General features: G+C 45.4%; 1 protein-coding gene across 2 annotated transcripts in view; it reads left to right on the forward strand.

Annotated features, from left to right (window-relative positions):
• USP25 (ubiquitin specific peptidase 25) overlaps positions 1–17,954 on the forward strand; it is a 79,507-nt gene that overhangs the window by 37,665 nt on the left and 23,888 nt on the right. For both annotated transcript variants that reach the window (XM_072138574.1, XM_072138575.1), the window contains exons 4-10: positions 2,624–2,747; positions 4,260–4,422; positions 12,008–12,094; positions 12,976–13,113; positions 13,567–13,643; positions 15,499–15,572; positions 16,690–16,838. In XM_072138574.1, coding sequence (XP_071994675.1) covers positions 2,624–2,747; positions 4,260–4,422; positions 12,008–12,094; positions 12,976–13,113; positions 13,567–13,643; positions 15,499–15,572; positions 16,690–16,838 — 812 coding nt within the window. The remainder of the gene's footprint in view (positions 1–2,623; positions 2,748–4,259; positions 4,423–12,007; positions 12,095–12,975; positions 13,114–13,566; positions 13,644–15,498; positions 15,573–16,689; positions 16,839–17,954) is intronic.

Raw genomic sequence — 17,954 nt, forward strand, 5'->3', positions numbered from 1 at the left:
GTAAATATATTTAGAAAATGCCATTCATTCCATTCAGGTGCATAACTAGGGGAGCCTAGGCCCCCATAGCATGTGGACCCCCGTATACAAGAATTTGTGTACACACATTACACAATCACACACTTGTGTACACTCATATACAAACCTTTGTATATTCATACATACACATTTATATTCTTGTACACGCATACGTGTATGCACTCGTGCACATATGTATGTCCTCATATTTACTAACACTTAGTGTATACACAGTATATTTACAGTACTGCATATACATATAGCATATCACACATACACACGGTATATGCACACTATACACATATACACCCCATGAACACACATACAGTATATACTCACTGTCAGGCAGTCTTCATATCCTAGTAAGGTGTCGGAGGCCACAGATATGATTTCATGCAGCTCAATACATGCTGAATACATGGGGGAAGTAGAGATTAGAGATGACTAGTCCTGCTGTCCTCTCCCCCTCCCCTGAATTTCTTATAGAGGCTGTTGGCTCAGGTGTGTAGTAAGGAAGATTTGCATTGTTATATATATATTATGCTGTACAATGAGAAGTATAATATAAACAACTTCACACGCACCATTCTTTAGTGTGTTGGGTCTGATGCCGGGGGCCCTCCTGACACTCTGGGCCCCATAGCAGCTGCTAGGACTGCTACCAGTGGTAGTTCCGCCCCTGATTATATTACCATTTTATTTGTTATTCTGATGCTTGTTTGGCTTCTACTCTGTATGGCACAGTAACATGGGAGGGGCCAGGAAGGTGCATGCACAGCCCTGAGAGGCCGTTGTAGCACAAGTCCCACAATGCTTTGTACATTCCTCCTTCTCTCATCGGGCTTCCTTACATCACTGATTTCAGAGTCTTCTTCCACCTGTTGTGCTTATGAACACCCAGCATAGCAGGGGTCCAGCAAATGTAAGGCCGCAGTCACACATTCCGCTAGCGTTGCGTTCATAAGGCGACGCTAGCGCACAGGTGACAGCAGACAGAAGAGGAGCCGCAAAGAAGACAGAAGAGGAGGCTAGCTGGCTATATACTATGGTGGGCTGGCAATGTATTAAAGGGGGCTCTCTGGCTGTATACTCCTGGGGGCTCTCTGGCAGTATACTCCTGGGGGCTGGCTGGCAGTATACTCCTGGGGGCTGGCTGGCAGTATACTCCTGGGGGCTGGCTGGCTGTATACTCCTGGGGGCTGGCTGGCTGTATACTCCTGGGGGCTGGCTGGCTGTATACTCCTGGGGGCTGGCTGGCTGTATACTCCTGGGGGCTCTCTGGCTGTATACTACCGGGGGCTCTCTGGCTGTATACTACCGGGGGCTCTCTGGCTGTATACTACCGGGGGCTCTCTGGCTGCATACTACCGGGGGCTCTCTGGCTGCATACTACCGGGGGCTCTCTGGCTGCATACTACCGGGGGCTCTCTGGCTGCATACTACCGGGGGCTCTCTGGCTGCATACTACCGGGGGCTCTCTGGCTGCATACTACCGGGGGCTCTCTGGCTGCATACTACCGGGGGCTCTCTGGCTGCATACTACCGGGGGCTCTCTGGCTGCATACTACCGGGGGCTCTCTGGCTGCATACTACCGGGGGCTCTCTGGCTGCATACTACCGGGGGCTCTCTGGCTGCATACTACCGGGGGCTCTCTGGCTGCATACTACCGGGGGCTCTCTGGCTGCATACTACCGGGGGCTCTCTGGCTGCATACTACCGGGGGCTCTCTGGCTGCATACTACCGGGGGCTCTCTGGCTGCATACTACCGGGGGCTCTCTGGCTGCATACTACCGGGGGCTCTCTGGCTGCATACTACCGGGGGCTCTCTGGCTGCATACTACCGGGGGCTCTCTGGCTGCATACTACCGGGGGCTCTCTGGCTGCATACTACCGGGGGCTCTCTGGCTGCATACTACCGGGGGCTCTCTGGCTGCATACTACCGGGGGCTCTCTGGCTGCATACTACCGGGGGCTCTCTGGCTGCATACTACCGGGGGCTCTCTGGCTGCATACTACCGGGGGCTCTCTGGCTGCATACTACCGGGGGCTCTGTGGCTGCATACTACCGGGGGCTCTGTGGCTGCATACTACCGGGGGCTCTGTGGCTGCATACTACCGGGGGCTCTGTGGCTGCATACTACCGGGGGCTCTGTGGCTGCATACTACCGGGGGCTCTGTGGCTGCATACTACCGGGGGCTCTGTGGCTGCATACTACCGGGGGCTCTGTGGCTGCATACTACATGGAGGCTGTGACCAATGCATTCCCCACCTTTAGCTTATACTCGAGTCAATAGGTTTTCCCAGTTTTTTGTGGTAAAATTAGGGGTCTCGGCTTATACTCGGGTCGGCTTCTTCTCAAGTGTATACGGTATATAAATTTTATTCCATTGGCTGATACAATCACAGGGATACAAAGTCGAGTGGTCATTTTGAGCGCACAGTGAAAGTTGTAAAAACTGTCCACAGGAATATGGCGCTAATTTGTGTTTTCTACATTATCATCGCATTTGGAAATGTTTTTCTCCAGATTTCAAGTCGGAGATTCTGTGACAATGGGACAAATACATAATATAACGTCTGTATTTGTGTTTTTTATTTTTAGATGTGATTGACCTAACGGGGGATGATAAGGATGACCTGCAGAGAGCCATCGCCCTGAGTCTGGAGGAGTCAAACCGGACGTTCAGAGAGACGGGAATTACTGATGAGGAACAAGCCATCAGCAGGTCTGATGATCACTGATTCATTGCTCAACTTCTGTTACATGTATCTGAATTTCTAGGGGGTTTATAGGCTGAGTATTGGGAGGCTGTTTCAGCCGCCAAGATGGCGGACGCTTTTGTGTTTTGAAATGGAGGACGATTTTAAGGATTGTTTTTTATCAAGTTTCCAAATGAGTTGTTTCAGACTATTTTAATAAGGTGTACGGTGGTGGGTTGTGCACATTTTTTGGAATATACTTTATTAAGAGATTCTGCTTAAGGAACAATCAGGCAGCAATGCTCCTCTTAACACATGAACTATATGTTAATCAGGAAATCTTGTATTCAAGCCTGTATAGTGTGCGGGTGCGCAGGCTGAATACAGAACTCCTCTCCCTGTGTTTTATACAGCTTTCTGCTGTCTGCCTGGCTATAGTATGCTATAAGAGCAATCTTCTAACAGAACAGCTTATCGTGTCACTGCTGTGTACATCTCTTACTTTCACTTCCAACTAGGTAAGAAAAGACATGCCAGCCAGGGACTGATAAACTGTTCTGTTAGAAGATAGTGTCCATAGAATGTTATCGCCAGGAAGAGAGCAGAAAGGGTTAAAACTCAATGGTTATAGCTGTATAAGCAAACCTGGGAAGAGGAGCTCTAAAATGTATTCATCCTGCATAGACACACACTATACAGACTGTATGTGATATCTCCTTATCAAAGAGATGATGTGTCACTAAAGATAGACTTTCCATCCATTTTCTTTTTAGAATTGTAGTAAAGTAAGTTCACAGCCTCCCTCTCGAAACAGTATTAAAAATTATCTCAAAGGTTAGGTTTTAAGGTCACAAAGAAACTTACATTCCTGTCATTAGGAATGTCATTTTTAGCTGGTGACCGGTTCCTGTAGCCTATTCTGTACTGATTATTAAAATGTCTTTGTCAGCATTCTGAATGATTTCAGTAGTTTATAATAGTGTATTTTACATTACCTGGCTCCGTGCCAGAAGTACATGGTGAGTCCCCAGGGAGGGGACAGCTGCAACCTGTGTCTGTCTCCTCCTCTGTGCATTGAGCAGGCAGGGGGGTAGGGGGTTGTGGAGGATAGGAAGAATGCTAGAGGGGACACAGACTGCTGCTGTCCCCCTGGGACTCTCCACATGCTGCTGACAGAAAGCCAGGTAATGTAAAATAAAATACTATAAAGTACTGAAAGGATTCAGAATGCTGACAAAGGTATATTTAAAATTGAACCTGTCACCAGCTAAAACTGACAATCTTGCTGACAGGTTTCGCTTAGGCAACGTTTGGGTGTATAACCTACAGGTGCTGCTGTTTTTACTTTCCTGCAAGGAAAGACTGCGACCAATGCCTTATATAGACTGTGACATCTGGAGGCTGAAATGAGGTACAGCATCATTCGTATAATAAATCAGATATGCCAATATGAAAAATCAAAACTCCTTAATGGCTTGAATAAGCCCTTTGAGGAGCACCAAATAGTGACCTTCCCTCTTTGTTTCTTCTATGTACAGGGTGTTGGAGGCCAGCATAGCGGAGAACAAGGCTAGCTTGAAAAGGACGCACACAGAAGTTTGGAGCGACTCACCTAATCCGTATGATAGGAAGCGCCAGGACAATTGTCCCGTAGGATTGAAGAACGTGGGGAACACCTGCTGGTTCAGTGCGGTCATCCAGGTAAGGAGTGTTTTATTTGTTGTTGGTAGTAAGGTCCTGGTCACTTGGTATAATCGTCCAGAGCAAGGTCGTGTTACCAAGAATCTGAAGTAGGACACAGAATGCAGCAATTTTTGACAACTTCAATTGGGGGCGGCCCAATGACTAAAAACTCTTCCAGATGGCCACTTTCTTATACTCTTACATTGTCAGTTAAAGGGGTTTTCCGTCAGTGCTGGGAAGAAGCCCCTTGTCCAGCTCAGGACTTGTATTGTAGGGACATCTTGGTCTTTGGTAGAAGTCAGGGCGTAACTTGAAGGGGTGCAGAGATTGCGATTACCACCGGGCTCAAGAGGCTGAGGGGGCCCATCATGTGTCACTTTCCTATAGCCTGGCACAGACTTTGCACTCGGGCCCACCAGCTTCAAGTTACCCGACTTGGCAGAAGCAACTCAACAGGAGGACGTGCCTTGGTGGCAACGAAGTGATGTCTCGAAACGCCAGTGCATAGTACCATCTTTCCTGTCCTGGAAAACCCCTTTAAAGGGGTTATCCGGGTGTTAAAATTTACTCAGGGCCGGGCTGGGGTGTACTATTTAAACATGATAAACATCTACTTACCTCGTCCGGCGCTGCTGATGTCGTGCGGTCCATCTGATCTGTGCACCGGTTTGATTACAAGGGTGCACAGGGCCGCCCGGAAGCTCCCATCCGACACCATCTCCCAGCGCTTCCAACGCTGATAGATGTGGCCGGCTCCTGCCATCCGTCCCTATTGCTGACCAGAAGTTCTGTGCCCCTGTAAACAAACAGGGGCACGGATCAGACGGACCGCGGTGCAGGACATCGGCGGCGCCGGAGCAGGTAAGTACATGTTTATTATTTTTAAATAGCCCACCCAAGCCCTGCCCTCAGTAATTTTTAACACCTGGATAACCCCTTTAAGGATAACAAACATCTATTCTGAATGGAGAGGGGACAGATTCATCCAACTTTGAGCAACAGTAAATGAACATGTATCTCTAAGTTGATCCCTCTTCCAATTTCATTTATTTTGGAAAACTTACTCTTTTTAGATTTTTTTTGCTGTTTTGACTGCAAAAATCATTGGATCATCTGCCACATGGCATTGGAGTAGATTGGATTGTATGTGAAGGTAGCTCTATGCTCCCCTGTCCTCCTTGTTATACTATGTGAGTCAGGAATGGCGTTCTCCAATAATAAGATGAGTCATAGAGACCTCAGAGATATTCTGTAAGTCGCTGATCTCATGTATCCTCGGCCAGGGTGGTAACCCGATGCCAGGACTCCCGGGAGGAGGAGAAGAGCTTTCATATTTCTTGTTTACCAACTGTCCGGTGTGTACGTGGTCATAAACTGCGGCTTATATTTCATGCCATGTTATCTTCAGTACTTGGCAATCTGTCTGCAGCCAGATTATTTTTTTTGTTGAGCTTTACATTTGTTGTTGTCATTTCAACTAACTTTTGCTCATCTGATCAAAAGTGAGAAAAGTAAGATCCGGCATGATGGTCATGCCCGGCGTGTCATAGACGTGCAGGTCACATTGTACTGGCAAAACTATTACTGTGTATAGCAATTGTACGGGACTATTGGACCATGCCTCGTAGTCATAGGCACAACGTAGTAGTGATATTACTATTGTATGTGTGTAGGCTGCGGCACAATGGAGCAATGAATGGACAGGTATGGGCTGGCACTTGCAGATGGCACGTGTAATTCAGGGTTTCTCTACTCTTTTAAGCCAAACATTTGCTTAGTCATATTTTCCTTACAGAGGCTTCTGGAAAAAGGAACACTTGATGTGGTTCGCCGGTGTCTGGCATGCAATATCCTACAGTAATATGTGGTTGGCACACTAATTAATAGAGACACCTGTGCACCCCATTATAGGTTGATTTGTGGCTTGGGGGTGCTGTTATGGGGGGACTCGTATCTTGCAGACATTGTTATGGGAGCAATTGTAGCTAGTGAGCTTGTGGCTGGCGGGCACAGTTATGGGTGGGTGCTTATGGCTGGCGGGCACAGTCATGGGTGGGCGCTTGTGGCTGGCGGGCACAGTCATGGGTGGGCGCTTGTGGCTGGCGGGCACAGTCATGGGTGGGCGCTTGTGGCTGGCGGGCACAGTCATGGGTGGGCGCTTGTGGCTGGCGGGCACAGTCATGGGTGGGCGCTTGTGGCTGGCGGGCACAGTCATGGGTGGGCGCTTGTGGCTGGCGGGCACAGTCATGGGTGGGCGCTTGTGGCTGGCGGGCACAGTCATGGGTGGGCGCTTGTGGCTGGCGGGCACAGTCATGGGTGGGCGCTTGTGGCTGGCGGGCACAGTCATGGGTGGGCGCTTGTGGCTGGCGGGCACAGTCATGGGTGGGCGCTTGTGGCTGGCGGGCACAGTCATGGGTGGGCGCTTGTGGCTGGCGGGCACAGTTATGGGATCACATATGGACATTGCACAATATAATGGAACTTACCTGTATTGTATAGTTGTAGACCTCCATCTCTTGGATGTTGAAGGGTCAATGCAAGAGGGGTTCGTAAACGTATACATTTCAGGCCTAAAGTTCATTTATGTTCATGAAACCTATAGTTTTTGTCATATTGAGGGCATCAGAAATCACCCCTTTCAAGCCAGTCCCATTCAGTATGTCCAAGCATTTGGATCTCAACCTCTGGAATATGCATATCTCCAGGAGTTCAGGTACCAGCAGGTGAGACCCATCAGTATTGGGCAGTACTGTGGTTCCCAATGGCTGGTACATGTGCATCGGGTGAAGGTAAATGCCAGAACATAGGTGAAATCTATCTATATAATATGTTACCTATCAACATATTCTGAAGTGTCTTTTGGACTGTCACACAGTTCTTCTCTCTGAATGCATGTGCTAAATATATTATAACTCCGTTTACTCGCCGTCTTATTGATGCTTTTGACCAGGCCACTGTGTATGGGCTAGAAAAATATACAATGTTATTTTAAAAAAAGACAAATTGATGACATACAACAGATGTAATAAAAACATTTAAAACGTGTCAAAAACTAATCATAATTCATATGGTCCTGAGCCAGTCACAGAGGTCCATAAACAACCCAGATTAGGGACTGTCTCCCCAAACAGAATAGATAATATTTAATGAAGACACCAATACAATCAATTGTGGGAAAAGGTCACAATAACTCCCAATATATCCCTGTTAGGTATCATGGGATTACAAAGTACAAAGAATCAACTGTGGGGCTCCCTAATGATTCCTGGATCTAATCCCCAAAATGAGAGTATACCGGTTCAATGTATAAAGTGAGAGAGAGACATCATCCCACCTTTTGACCTGGAGGTAATGTTAAAACCAATACATGCGCATGTGTGAATAACTCCAGGTCTGAGCTCTGGGGGGCTGCACGACCCCGGCTCTGGGGGGCTGCACGACCCCGCAGACACTTAAAGGGACTGTTTTTAGTAATGATACTTTTGATGATTAATAAGTTGTTTTGCTAGACAGCCTATTGATTGGCCAAGACAGACCCAGATGTCTGTCCATGGTTCCAGAAAGTGCCTACTACTGTCGTTGGATCCTGCTAAAACGGATCTGTCAGCAGCCGCTCATTGTCAGCTCGGAAGCAATTAAGTCACTGTCTCCATTTATCTCGTCTTTCTTCACCATCGCTGTCACCGCTAATTGAAGTGGAGTCTGAGATTCGGATAAGGCAGCGACTGACATCCCGACGGACCGCTGCTCGCGTCTATTCCGTTCTGTTGATCTGCAACTTTTTTTTTTTTTGTTTACAATAAATGATTGGACTCCACTGAAATAACAGTGGCCACAGGTCCCGTGACAGATTGTAACAGATGGCGAGCCGTCAGCTGCGGAGCCCGGCTTGTTTACCTCCAGTCACTGATGTGTACGCGGGAGACCACAGCTGAAGGATTCCTGTATATTGTGTGTGCCGGATCATTACCTCCATACTGGAGAATGAAGGAGTCTGAATGAACTAATAGAGAGAGTATATGGGGAACCCTGTCTAAATGTCAGGTTCAAAGGGCAGAGGTTATCTGCTGATTGGGAGTCATGTGTCCAGAGTAACTATGTATCTATAAAAATAGGATAGGACTGTATAAACATAATTCAATCCATGTCCTCTACTGATAGATCTGACATATGTAGATGGATATTTTGGAGTTCAACAAATTAAAGGTCATTTGTGGAGTAGTGACAAAGTATACATATACATTGTGTATAAAGTCATCTCTGGTAACTAGATCTCTGCTTGCTGTCATCTAAGGGGAAGTATTATCTATTCCTTCCAAGAGATCAAAATCCTTCAACTTATTTATTTTATTTGATATTTAAAATTTCTTCTGCAAAGGTCATAGGTGAAGCAGCTTAGTGAAGATCTTCTACCACTCACGCCAATCCTACTCTCTGCATCCTTTCATATTGTCACTTCACTGATTCCTATGCAGTTGAACCCTTGCTGCTCCAGCCAGCCTGACAGTAGAGGTCCTAATCGGCGTATTTGATGCTAAAAATAAGGGTACATGGGCACAACTGTATTGGGGTCCATGATCTGGCCACACTAATTGCTGCAACCATAGAGGTCTATCAGACCTGGTCACGGTTCTGTGAGCCCACAGTGTCTTGCCACATTGTGGCTCTGCCATCAAATATAGGTTCTATTTTTGACCTGATTTGGATGAGGAGCGCCCACCACCCTCCCTTCTCCACCTGGCCGTGTGCTTTGCCAGTAATGTTTGCTCTGGCAATGTGGGGTCTAAAGAGTTGGAGTTGGTGGTGTGCCCTCCTTTCCGTTACCTCTCTTCTTGGGATGTTCTGCTATGACATAGGTGTCACAGGTCTCAGCAGTGACCTATAGAAATCCTGTGGTTGTTCAGAGACCTCTCCAAGGTTTAGAGGCCTCCATTAAAGACAATGATTGCCTTGTACTGTATGTCATAGCAAAAAACCCAAATGCGAGAGTCAGTGGCGTAACTAGGAGAGGCTGGACCCCATGACAAACTTCTGCATGGGGCTCCCCTTCCCCTGAAAAAAAGGGGCGCACTGAGTTCGGGCGGCCGGAGTTAAAGGGGTATTACCATCTGGGCATTTACATTTAATTTAATTCATTTGCCATATATAAACATTTCTTCAATTGGATGTTAATTAAAAAAATGTTCCTGTGTGAAGATAATTTCTCATAAATGTAGTCATGTTGTCCCTTAGATACCAGATAGCTTCCTTGGATACGACCACGTCACTCTCTGGCAGCGGTGGCCAGACTTGCGCTATAGAGTCCTGCCGGATCACCAGGATTCAGCAATCATTACCACAGGAAGACTATGGGGCATGCAGTAACTCCCGGACATTACATATACAATAACCTTTTTTTTTCTTTGTGCAATCCCTCCAGCACAAGGGACCATATGACTACATTTATGAGAAATTATCTTCACACAGGAACATTTTTTTTTAATAACATCTAATTGAAGAAATGTTTACATATGGCAGATTAATGAAACTGAATGTGAGTGCCCAGATGAGAATACCCCTTTAAGGCCCCCCATTGGATGGGCCCGGATGCACTTGCGACTGCGATCGGTACGCCACTGGGGAGAGTCAGGAGCTGGAACGAGAGAGCAAGGTTAAATATATATCACATATTAAACTAAAGGGGCTGGCCTTTACAGCCTTAATAATAATTCCTTAATGTTAATCAAGTGATTCAGCATTCCTGCTACATATTATTTGTGCCGTGTACAGACTCTTCGTAATTCTTTGTTTACATATCTGAGCTCTGATGAATAGGAGGAGCTGAAGCAGGAGAGTTAGCTTACTCTACTCCCTCCCATTCCCCTCTTCCTGTTTCTGTCAGTGAAAAGCATGATACATTTGGAGATCTGGAGCAGTGAGAGAGAGGTGGAGATATATATGCAGAGAGCACCATGGTGAGAACAGGGAGAAGATGAAGCTCTCATAGGAGACAGACACAGGTAGATATGTTTAATGGAAGAGATCCCTTTAAATATATCCATAGCTGGATTGAGGGGGCCTCCATTGGGTTAAGTATAACTGAGTTGGTATAACTTTTATAACTTTTTTTTTTTTTATACGCAGACCTAGTTTCATTTTTACATTGCTAGCCATATAATACTGTACATGTGAGCACATCACTGGCACCTATGTAACTTGTACAGGGGATTGGGCAAGCCTGAAGCATAACCTACACGTCTGCCATTGACGTGGGCCATGTGCTGCTTCCTAGAATCTTCTGGACAGACACCAGCTGGTTCTTTCTCACATTTGGCGCTGAATACACCTTGTAAATAAGTTTATTAAAAGCGCTGGCTCTGACCATGGAGGCGCAGCCCCGCTGCCAACCCCTACCCTCCTGCGAGGAGAGATGAGCCGATAAGTGGCCAAAGGCTGACGACTTCTTTTATTTTGACAAGTGTGAAAATTAGCCGGTGATAGATGAGTATTTAGTGATGCTATATCTAAAATAAAGCTTATTTAATACTTGTCGGGACATGATGTGTGAAGTTTTCAATGTTGTGACGACATCTCCTGTACACATTTTAAAAAAAAAAATAAAAAGTATAGTTTATGTTGCTACATTAGTTGCCATATAACATTGTTGACCAAGTCTCCTCTGTGAGAAGATAATTCATCCTTATTCACTGACTGCAAGCAGAGCTATTCAAGATTGTCTGATATTGAAACACATTGGTGCACATTTACTTACCCGGTCCCGTCGCGATCCCGCAGTGTGCAACGTGGATCCGGCGCGATTCGCTAAGATCGTGCGTCCGAGTTGCTTCCTGTGTCGCTGCGGCGCCAAGGTCCGCCGGAGTTCACCTGCTTCCTCCTGATGCATGTGAGTGCTTGATCTTGGGACACAAAAACCTTTTTTAAATTCTGCGGTTTGTCCAAATTCGTCGGGTTGTCAGACGGCCACTCCCCACGTGCAAGCCGGCGCCGCTGCGCCAAAATCCGACTGTGTGCGCTGAAATCACGGGGCATTTTGGCGCAAAACGGAAATATTTGGGTTAACCCAAGAACTAAAGTGTAAGTGCTTAAACTTGCTACACTTGCTAAAATTTGAATGTTAAATCCTGCGCTCAGTCCGAATGAGTCGGATCATCCGATGGCACGCCCCCCCCCCCCCCAATTTTCTGTCAAATGAAAGCCGGCGCAGCACTGCCACAATCCGATCGCATATGACACAATCTCCTGTTGAATACCTGTTACAGCCGTGCAATCCCCGAAAACGTCGGAAGGTCCGACAAAAGTATGGCCGCGTATCCTTTGTAAATATCATCAAAATCAGACCTAAAGGTTGCAAACCTGCATGATAAATACATGGGAGTGAGCGCCGGGTCTCAGAGCACTAAGATTTGTCCTGCCCTTGTACTATAGGTCATGAGCAGCAGTTATCTGGTGGTCCCGCGGGTTCTCTGTTTTGTATTTGTTTGGACTTCCTATTATATGTAATTGTTACATGTTTGTATACATTCTAATACATTGTGATAGAACCAAAATATATATAAGAAGAAAGTTAATTGTTAGCTAATCCCCTTGCCTCTTTCTCTTTCAGTCTCTCTTCAATCTGCTAGAATTTCGGAGGCTAGTTTTAAACTACAGCCCCCCTGCCAGCGCTCAGGATGTTCCACGAAACCAAAAGGTGGGCGCATGCATTCATTCTGTGTGTGGGCTTTTCTTCCGGTGCGAATCAAGCGGTTTCGTCAGATCTACTTAAACGCCCCCAGCAAAAAAATAGCATCTGGAAATGTCATATGTTAAAAATGTAAAAGTATTCACATATGTAAGACGAACTTTCCACTTCCCTGATGTGTGTGGTTTAGCAAATATTAATTTTTCTAACCTTTTTAACTTTTTCATTCCTGTTATCTTTCTCGTATGTTTATTAATAAATAGACAACTGGGTGGTAACCGTACTCTCTTTGCCAAAGGGGTGTGTCCCTATACAATCTAGCACTGATTGGACAGTATCCATTGTTAATTTATTCATAGATTTCTAGAAAAAGGGCAGAATGCAGCAGTCTATCGCTTATATCACATGTTCTATACATTTTTTTTTTTGTGGGTCTTCCATTGTTGCTTATCCTTTTTTTCATTTATGAATACATTGACAACCCGGAGCTACCATTTGCTTGGCTTGGAGGTGTGCTTTTTGGACAGTGTACCCTTACAGATCACACCCATTTATCTATTGGACTTATTTTGGGTGGAATACAGATATTTACTACATTTTATGTTCCTGAAGGTAGAGGGTGACTCTATATAATGTATTATAAATTCTATGGTGTAGATTTACAAACAATAAAACTTAAGGGGATATTTCCTTTGGTGACCTATTCTTGGGATAGGGCTTCCAATATCGTAATGGTGCGACTCCGAATGGTGACTCCTTGCACCCCACCGATCAGGTATTTTTAAAGCTTTCAAGGTGCTTCAGTCAGTTATTAAAAGATACTACGGGAATAAAAATATGAGCTTGTTAATGAGGCCTAAAAGTAATTGCCTTTTACGTCTTTGCCGTAGGAATATAGGAACCTGCCCTTCATGCGGGAGCTGCGCTATCTCTTCTCACTACTGGTCAGTTCTAAAAGGAAATATGTGGATCCTTCCCGGGCAGTGGAGATTTTAAAGGATGCCTTTAAATCGAATGACTCCCAGCAGGTAAGTGTAGGAACCTTTTAAGTGTGGCATGTGATCAGGCCTGCATCCCCTATCCTATGGAGTGTGTTAATGTTATTTATGGGTAATCGCTTTAAAGAGTATTCAGACACATCACCTATTCACAACAGGTGGACCCCATTGATTAATAATAATAATAATTCTTGCTAATATGGTGTCCCTAGCACCATTGCATCACAACAACACTACAGCCAATCAGTGTACAGCTTTCTGTTTCTATCCTGCTCTTAGAAAATGAAAGCTGTGATGTGATTGGTTGCTATGGGCAAAGCAGTTTCTATCTGCTGCTGTTGCTAATGTGCTTGTGTGTGATCTAGTTCACCCTCAACGTTTATTGGAAACCAGAGATTTGTATGATAAATTCTCTACAATGTATAAAGTAAAGCAAAAAATTATGACAATTCCTCTAATCGATGTGTAACATTTTTCTTGCAGCAAGATGTCAGTGAATTCACACACAAACTGTTGGACTGGTTGGAAGACGCTTTCCAGATGAAAGCAGAGGAAGAAAGGTGATTAAAGGGGTTGTCCGGGATTATCCTTTCTTTGGGAGACATTGGGGGCTGATGTAATATAACTCATGCCTAGACTTTCCTCTCACCTCCCCTTTGCTCGCGTTCAGTCTCTCCCGTCACGGTCAATCTCTAGTCTCTGCCTACTGAAGATCTACTGACCTCATCTGAAGATTTCTGAGGCCATTTATGTCCATTCATCTGATTTGGCACTTTTGTACCCCCAGCTGTGACTGAGGGAACTAGATTTCTACAGTACAGCAGCATCAATGCAGTACGTTGCTCGCATGATCATGTCACCGAAGGACGGACTGTTGTGTAAAGCCACTGCTTCCGGGTCCCAAATATATTGTTTTAACACCAGCGTTGTGGATAAGCTCCATTGACTATGACTAATCCTCGTGCAGATCCACCCTGTGTTATAATTCACAACCATAACAGAAATCTAAGAGTCGGCCACAAATTTATAATTTAATAGTCTTATTTTTGCTGGATGGAAGTTCATGTGAATATGTCCTTGGGTATATAGGTTGCTCACACATCAGCAGCAGGCTGCTTTCCATGTGCTGGTTACTGCTCCCTGTGCTCTATACTCATTCCCCAGAAATATCACGCTATGCATCATTACCGATGTAAAACACGTATTCCTAGCCGCGGTACTGTGACTTGTATGTGCCCCTCTTATGGTGGATGTGGGGAGTATCTGGAGCCAGCTATGGGTTTTGGTTCCTGTAATTGGCCTTTTTTTGCCATTTAGTTGTTCAGTCAAGTTCCCCAGTGCTGCCCTTGGGCTACGAAGATTTCCTGACAATTGAAGAGCTAAGCGACATGTACATTAGACTGGAGGCAGACTAGAGCAGCCATGACATGTCAAAGCCTTCATCTGCTCCTCACGGAGAAGGTTATTCAAGAACTCCAGGAATCGGGATTTTTCAGAATGATTTCATCTTGTATCTTTCTTCCGAGTCTCTACGCTTATGGTCTCAGGGCTTTATTTAAGAATATTGGCAGATCTTATTTTTTAAAGGGATCCACTGTCCTAAACCATTAGGGCCTATAAACAGATCAAGTCTACATAAATATTCATTATGTGCGTCCATATAATTGTCAATAATTTGTATCCATGTGATGACTTGAGGCCGGGGCCTTGACTGCTGAAGAATTGCTGAGCAGATTCTCTTCCATATTCCTCCAGGACGGCGGAAGCCACTGACATGGCAGATTCCTTCTCGTAGCTATTACTGGAATAGGACTCAAGGCAGAACTGTCCTCTGTATTAGGGAAACAATACAAACATCTTGTGTAGAGGAAATCCATTTCCATATTCCCTGTCCGACAATATACTACACTATGGCACGTTCCTCACAAATTGTGTAACCCCTCCAACAAATCAATACTAATACAAGCCCTTGGTTATGATGACTCTTGGACCTTGTGCACACAACCATGTTTCTCACCCGGGCCAAAACCCTAGAAATGCACATGGCCGAGTAGAGAAGAAAGGGGTGGAGTGCTCCTTACCCCTCCTCATAAAAAGCAAGGCAGATGCACCGAAATCAGTGGAGGAATAAGACCGGCAATATCTTTTGCAGTGTAGTCGCTCAGTCATTTACCGCACCATGATCGGGTGTAATAGACCGCTATGGGGGCCCCCAGTATGGTCGTGTGCATGGTACCATGTACAGGTCCCACGGCAAATCGGTCCTTTATGATAAAACCATGGTGGTCTTAGAGAACAGATTGCTGGCCTCTCCCAATTACACAGGGCAGATCCTTACTTTTTAGTGAACCTTCTACAAAAAATAAAAATAACAATTGGACAATTTACAAAATATTTTTCTTTTTTGTTTGTCAGAGATGGAGAAAAGCCAAAGAATCCAATGGTGGAGCTGTTCTACGGACGCTTCCTGGCAGTGGGGGTGCACGAAGGTTGGTTTTTCAATGTTTCTCGGGCAGAATTCTGCTTCTATGCATCCGTGTCTTTCTTTCATCCATTCTAATAACTTTGTGGGGTTCAGCAGAAATTCAGAGTTGTTCGGAATAATATGGTGTTTCATAGAACAACCACTGTTAACTCAACATTTCCTTTGCACAATAAAATTTAAAAAACAGTAACCAGGACATTGTTGTAAGAGTTCACTGGATTGAAGTCTATTTGTGAATTATGGGGGTTCTTGTCAGGGGTGATCCAGCACTTTGTGTTTTCTGCTGCCTCGGGTGCAGAACTATATAGTGCACAAAGTAGAAATAACACAGCACTGGACATCTTCAGATCATTAAAACTAAGATTTCTTTATTCCAAAGCATAACATGGTGCAGCTATGATCACCGCGTTTCGGCGCTCAGCATCTTAGCCACTATTTAGTGGACGGAGCTTGAAGCACTTGACTCCATCCTCTGCTTAGTGGCCATAACAGGGAACTGATCCTCTGTTCCAGTTTAAAGGAACACTCCAGTCAGAGGCAATTTGTTGAATAAATCATGGTACGGTGCTGGCATGGAGGAGCACAACTCCTTTTCAGGCTCTGCATAAGGTATAATTCAATGAATCCATTGTGGCTAGAGTGTTCCTTTAAGTAAACTGCGGTACCCTGGAACGGTCATTATGGAGTGGATTGAACTTCAAGTTTGGAACTAATGGAAATGGTGTAATAGTAATGCCTCCCAACTATATCTTTGGCACTCAGAAGTGTATTTGGCGCATGGTTGCTTCAGTTCCCATCTGTACACCAACACTCCTGGTTGGGTTGTGTAATTGGTCATGGGATTGTGTCACTTATTTAACATTAACGGGGGTCTGGTGAGGCCATTGATTGGTCACAGTGGGTCCCAAGGCTACCGACCCTTGGGACCCATATGTGTGTCGGTGAATAGGCACGAGGAGTGATGCTAAACTGTGAGCCAGAGCTGTGTAAGAATCCTTTTTTATTTTTTTTCCTCACACCTGCCCCATTCCCTTTGGGACCTTTCAAAATTCCTGGAAAATCCCTCTTTAATTAAAAAAAAAGTTTATTATCCGCGTTAACTTTCTCTTTTTCTCACCAAGGAAAGAAATTTGAAAACACGGAGATGTTTGGGCAGTACCCTCTCCAGGTGAATGGCTTTAAAGACTTACACGAGTGCCTGGAGGCTGCGATGATCGAAGGAGAAATTGAGTCATTACATTCAGAGAACTGCAGCAAGTCTGGTCAGGAGGTGAGGGCGCACGATAACGTCACCGCAGCATGACACGCTCATGTCTGCTGAGGTGGGGAATATGTGAATCATTCGCATGATGAATATGGTGTTAAAAATTGTGCATGTGTAAAATATATTCAGATCCTAAAGATCATGGCCATTAATCCTTGCTGTGGAGGACCTGGCATATTCACATTGTAATGCCTCACTTCTCCTGCAGAGGCACCGCAGGGAGATTAAAATCACACACACTACCATGGAGTTTTGCATAACTGAATACAATAACAAAGTTTATTCTTTTACACTTTTTTTTTTTTTGTAGACTGACAGATTTTCCTAACGTACTGTAGCTTTGAAGCACATGTGAACATGGTCTTCATTTCAGTTTGCACAGCAAGGCTTAGTAGTAACCATTCAGTACATCTGCACTTGTGGGGTACACAATGGGGCACATTTACTTACCCGGCCCATTCGCGATCCAGCGGCGCGTTCTCTGCACAGGATTCGGGTCCGGCTGGGATTTAAGATGGTAGTTCCTCCGCCGTCCACCAGGTGGCGCTGCAGCGCCGAAAATAATCTTAACGCCCCGGAATGCACCATCCCATAGAAGGTGAAGGTGAGCGCTCCCCAAGCGACACAGTTTCGGTTTTTAAATGCGGCGGTTTTTCCGAATACGTTGGGTTTTCGTTCGGCCACGCCCCCCCGATTTCTGTCGCGCGCATGCCGGCCCCGATGCGCCACAATCCGATCGCGTGCGCCAAAAACCCGGGGCAATTCATGTACAAGCGGCGCAAATCGGAAATATTCGGGTAACACGTCGGGAAAACGCGAATCGGGCCCTTAGTAAATGACCCCCAATGTGTTCTGTTCACACTAATTCCTCTGTGCTGGACAATTTTCTACAGAAGTACATTACAGCCATATCCAGTCTGCTCCGTTGTATCAAGAGGACATATCATTTATAGCCTGGACTGTCACCAGTGATTAAATCACTGTGTGTCCTGGAATAGCAGAGGGCAAGAGGATTGGTGTGGAATGACATTCAGTTCTTCTTAAAGAGAACCCGTCGGGCAAATTAACCCCCTAAACTAAATATATTTTCATAAACTGCCATTAGAAAGCATTGCCTCTATC

This window comes from Engystomops pustulosus, chromosome 2 (assembly GCF_040894005.1).
Source record: "Engystomops pustulosus chromosome 2, aEngPut4.maternal, whole genome shotgun sequence".
In the NCBI taxonomy this organism is placed as follows: domain Eukaryota; kingdom Metazoa; phylum Chordata; class Amphibia; order Anura; family Leptodactylidae; genus Engystomops; species Engystomops pustulosus.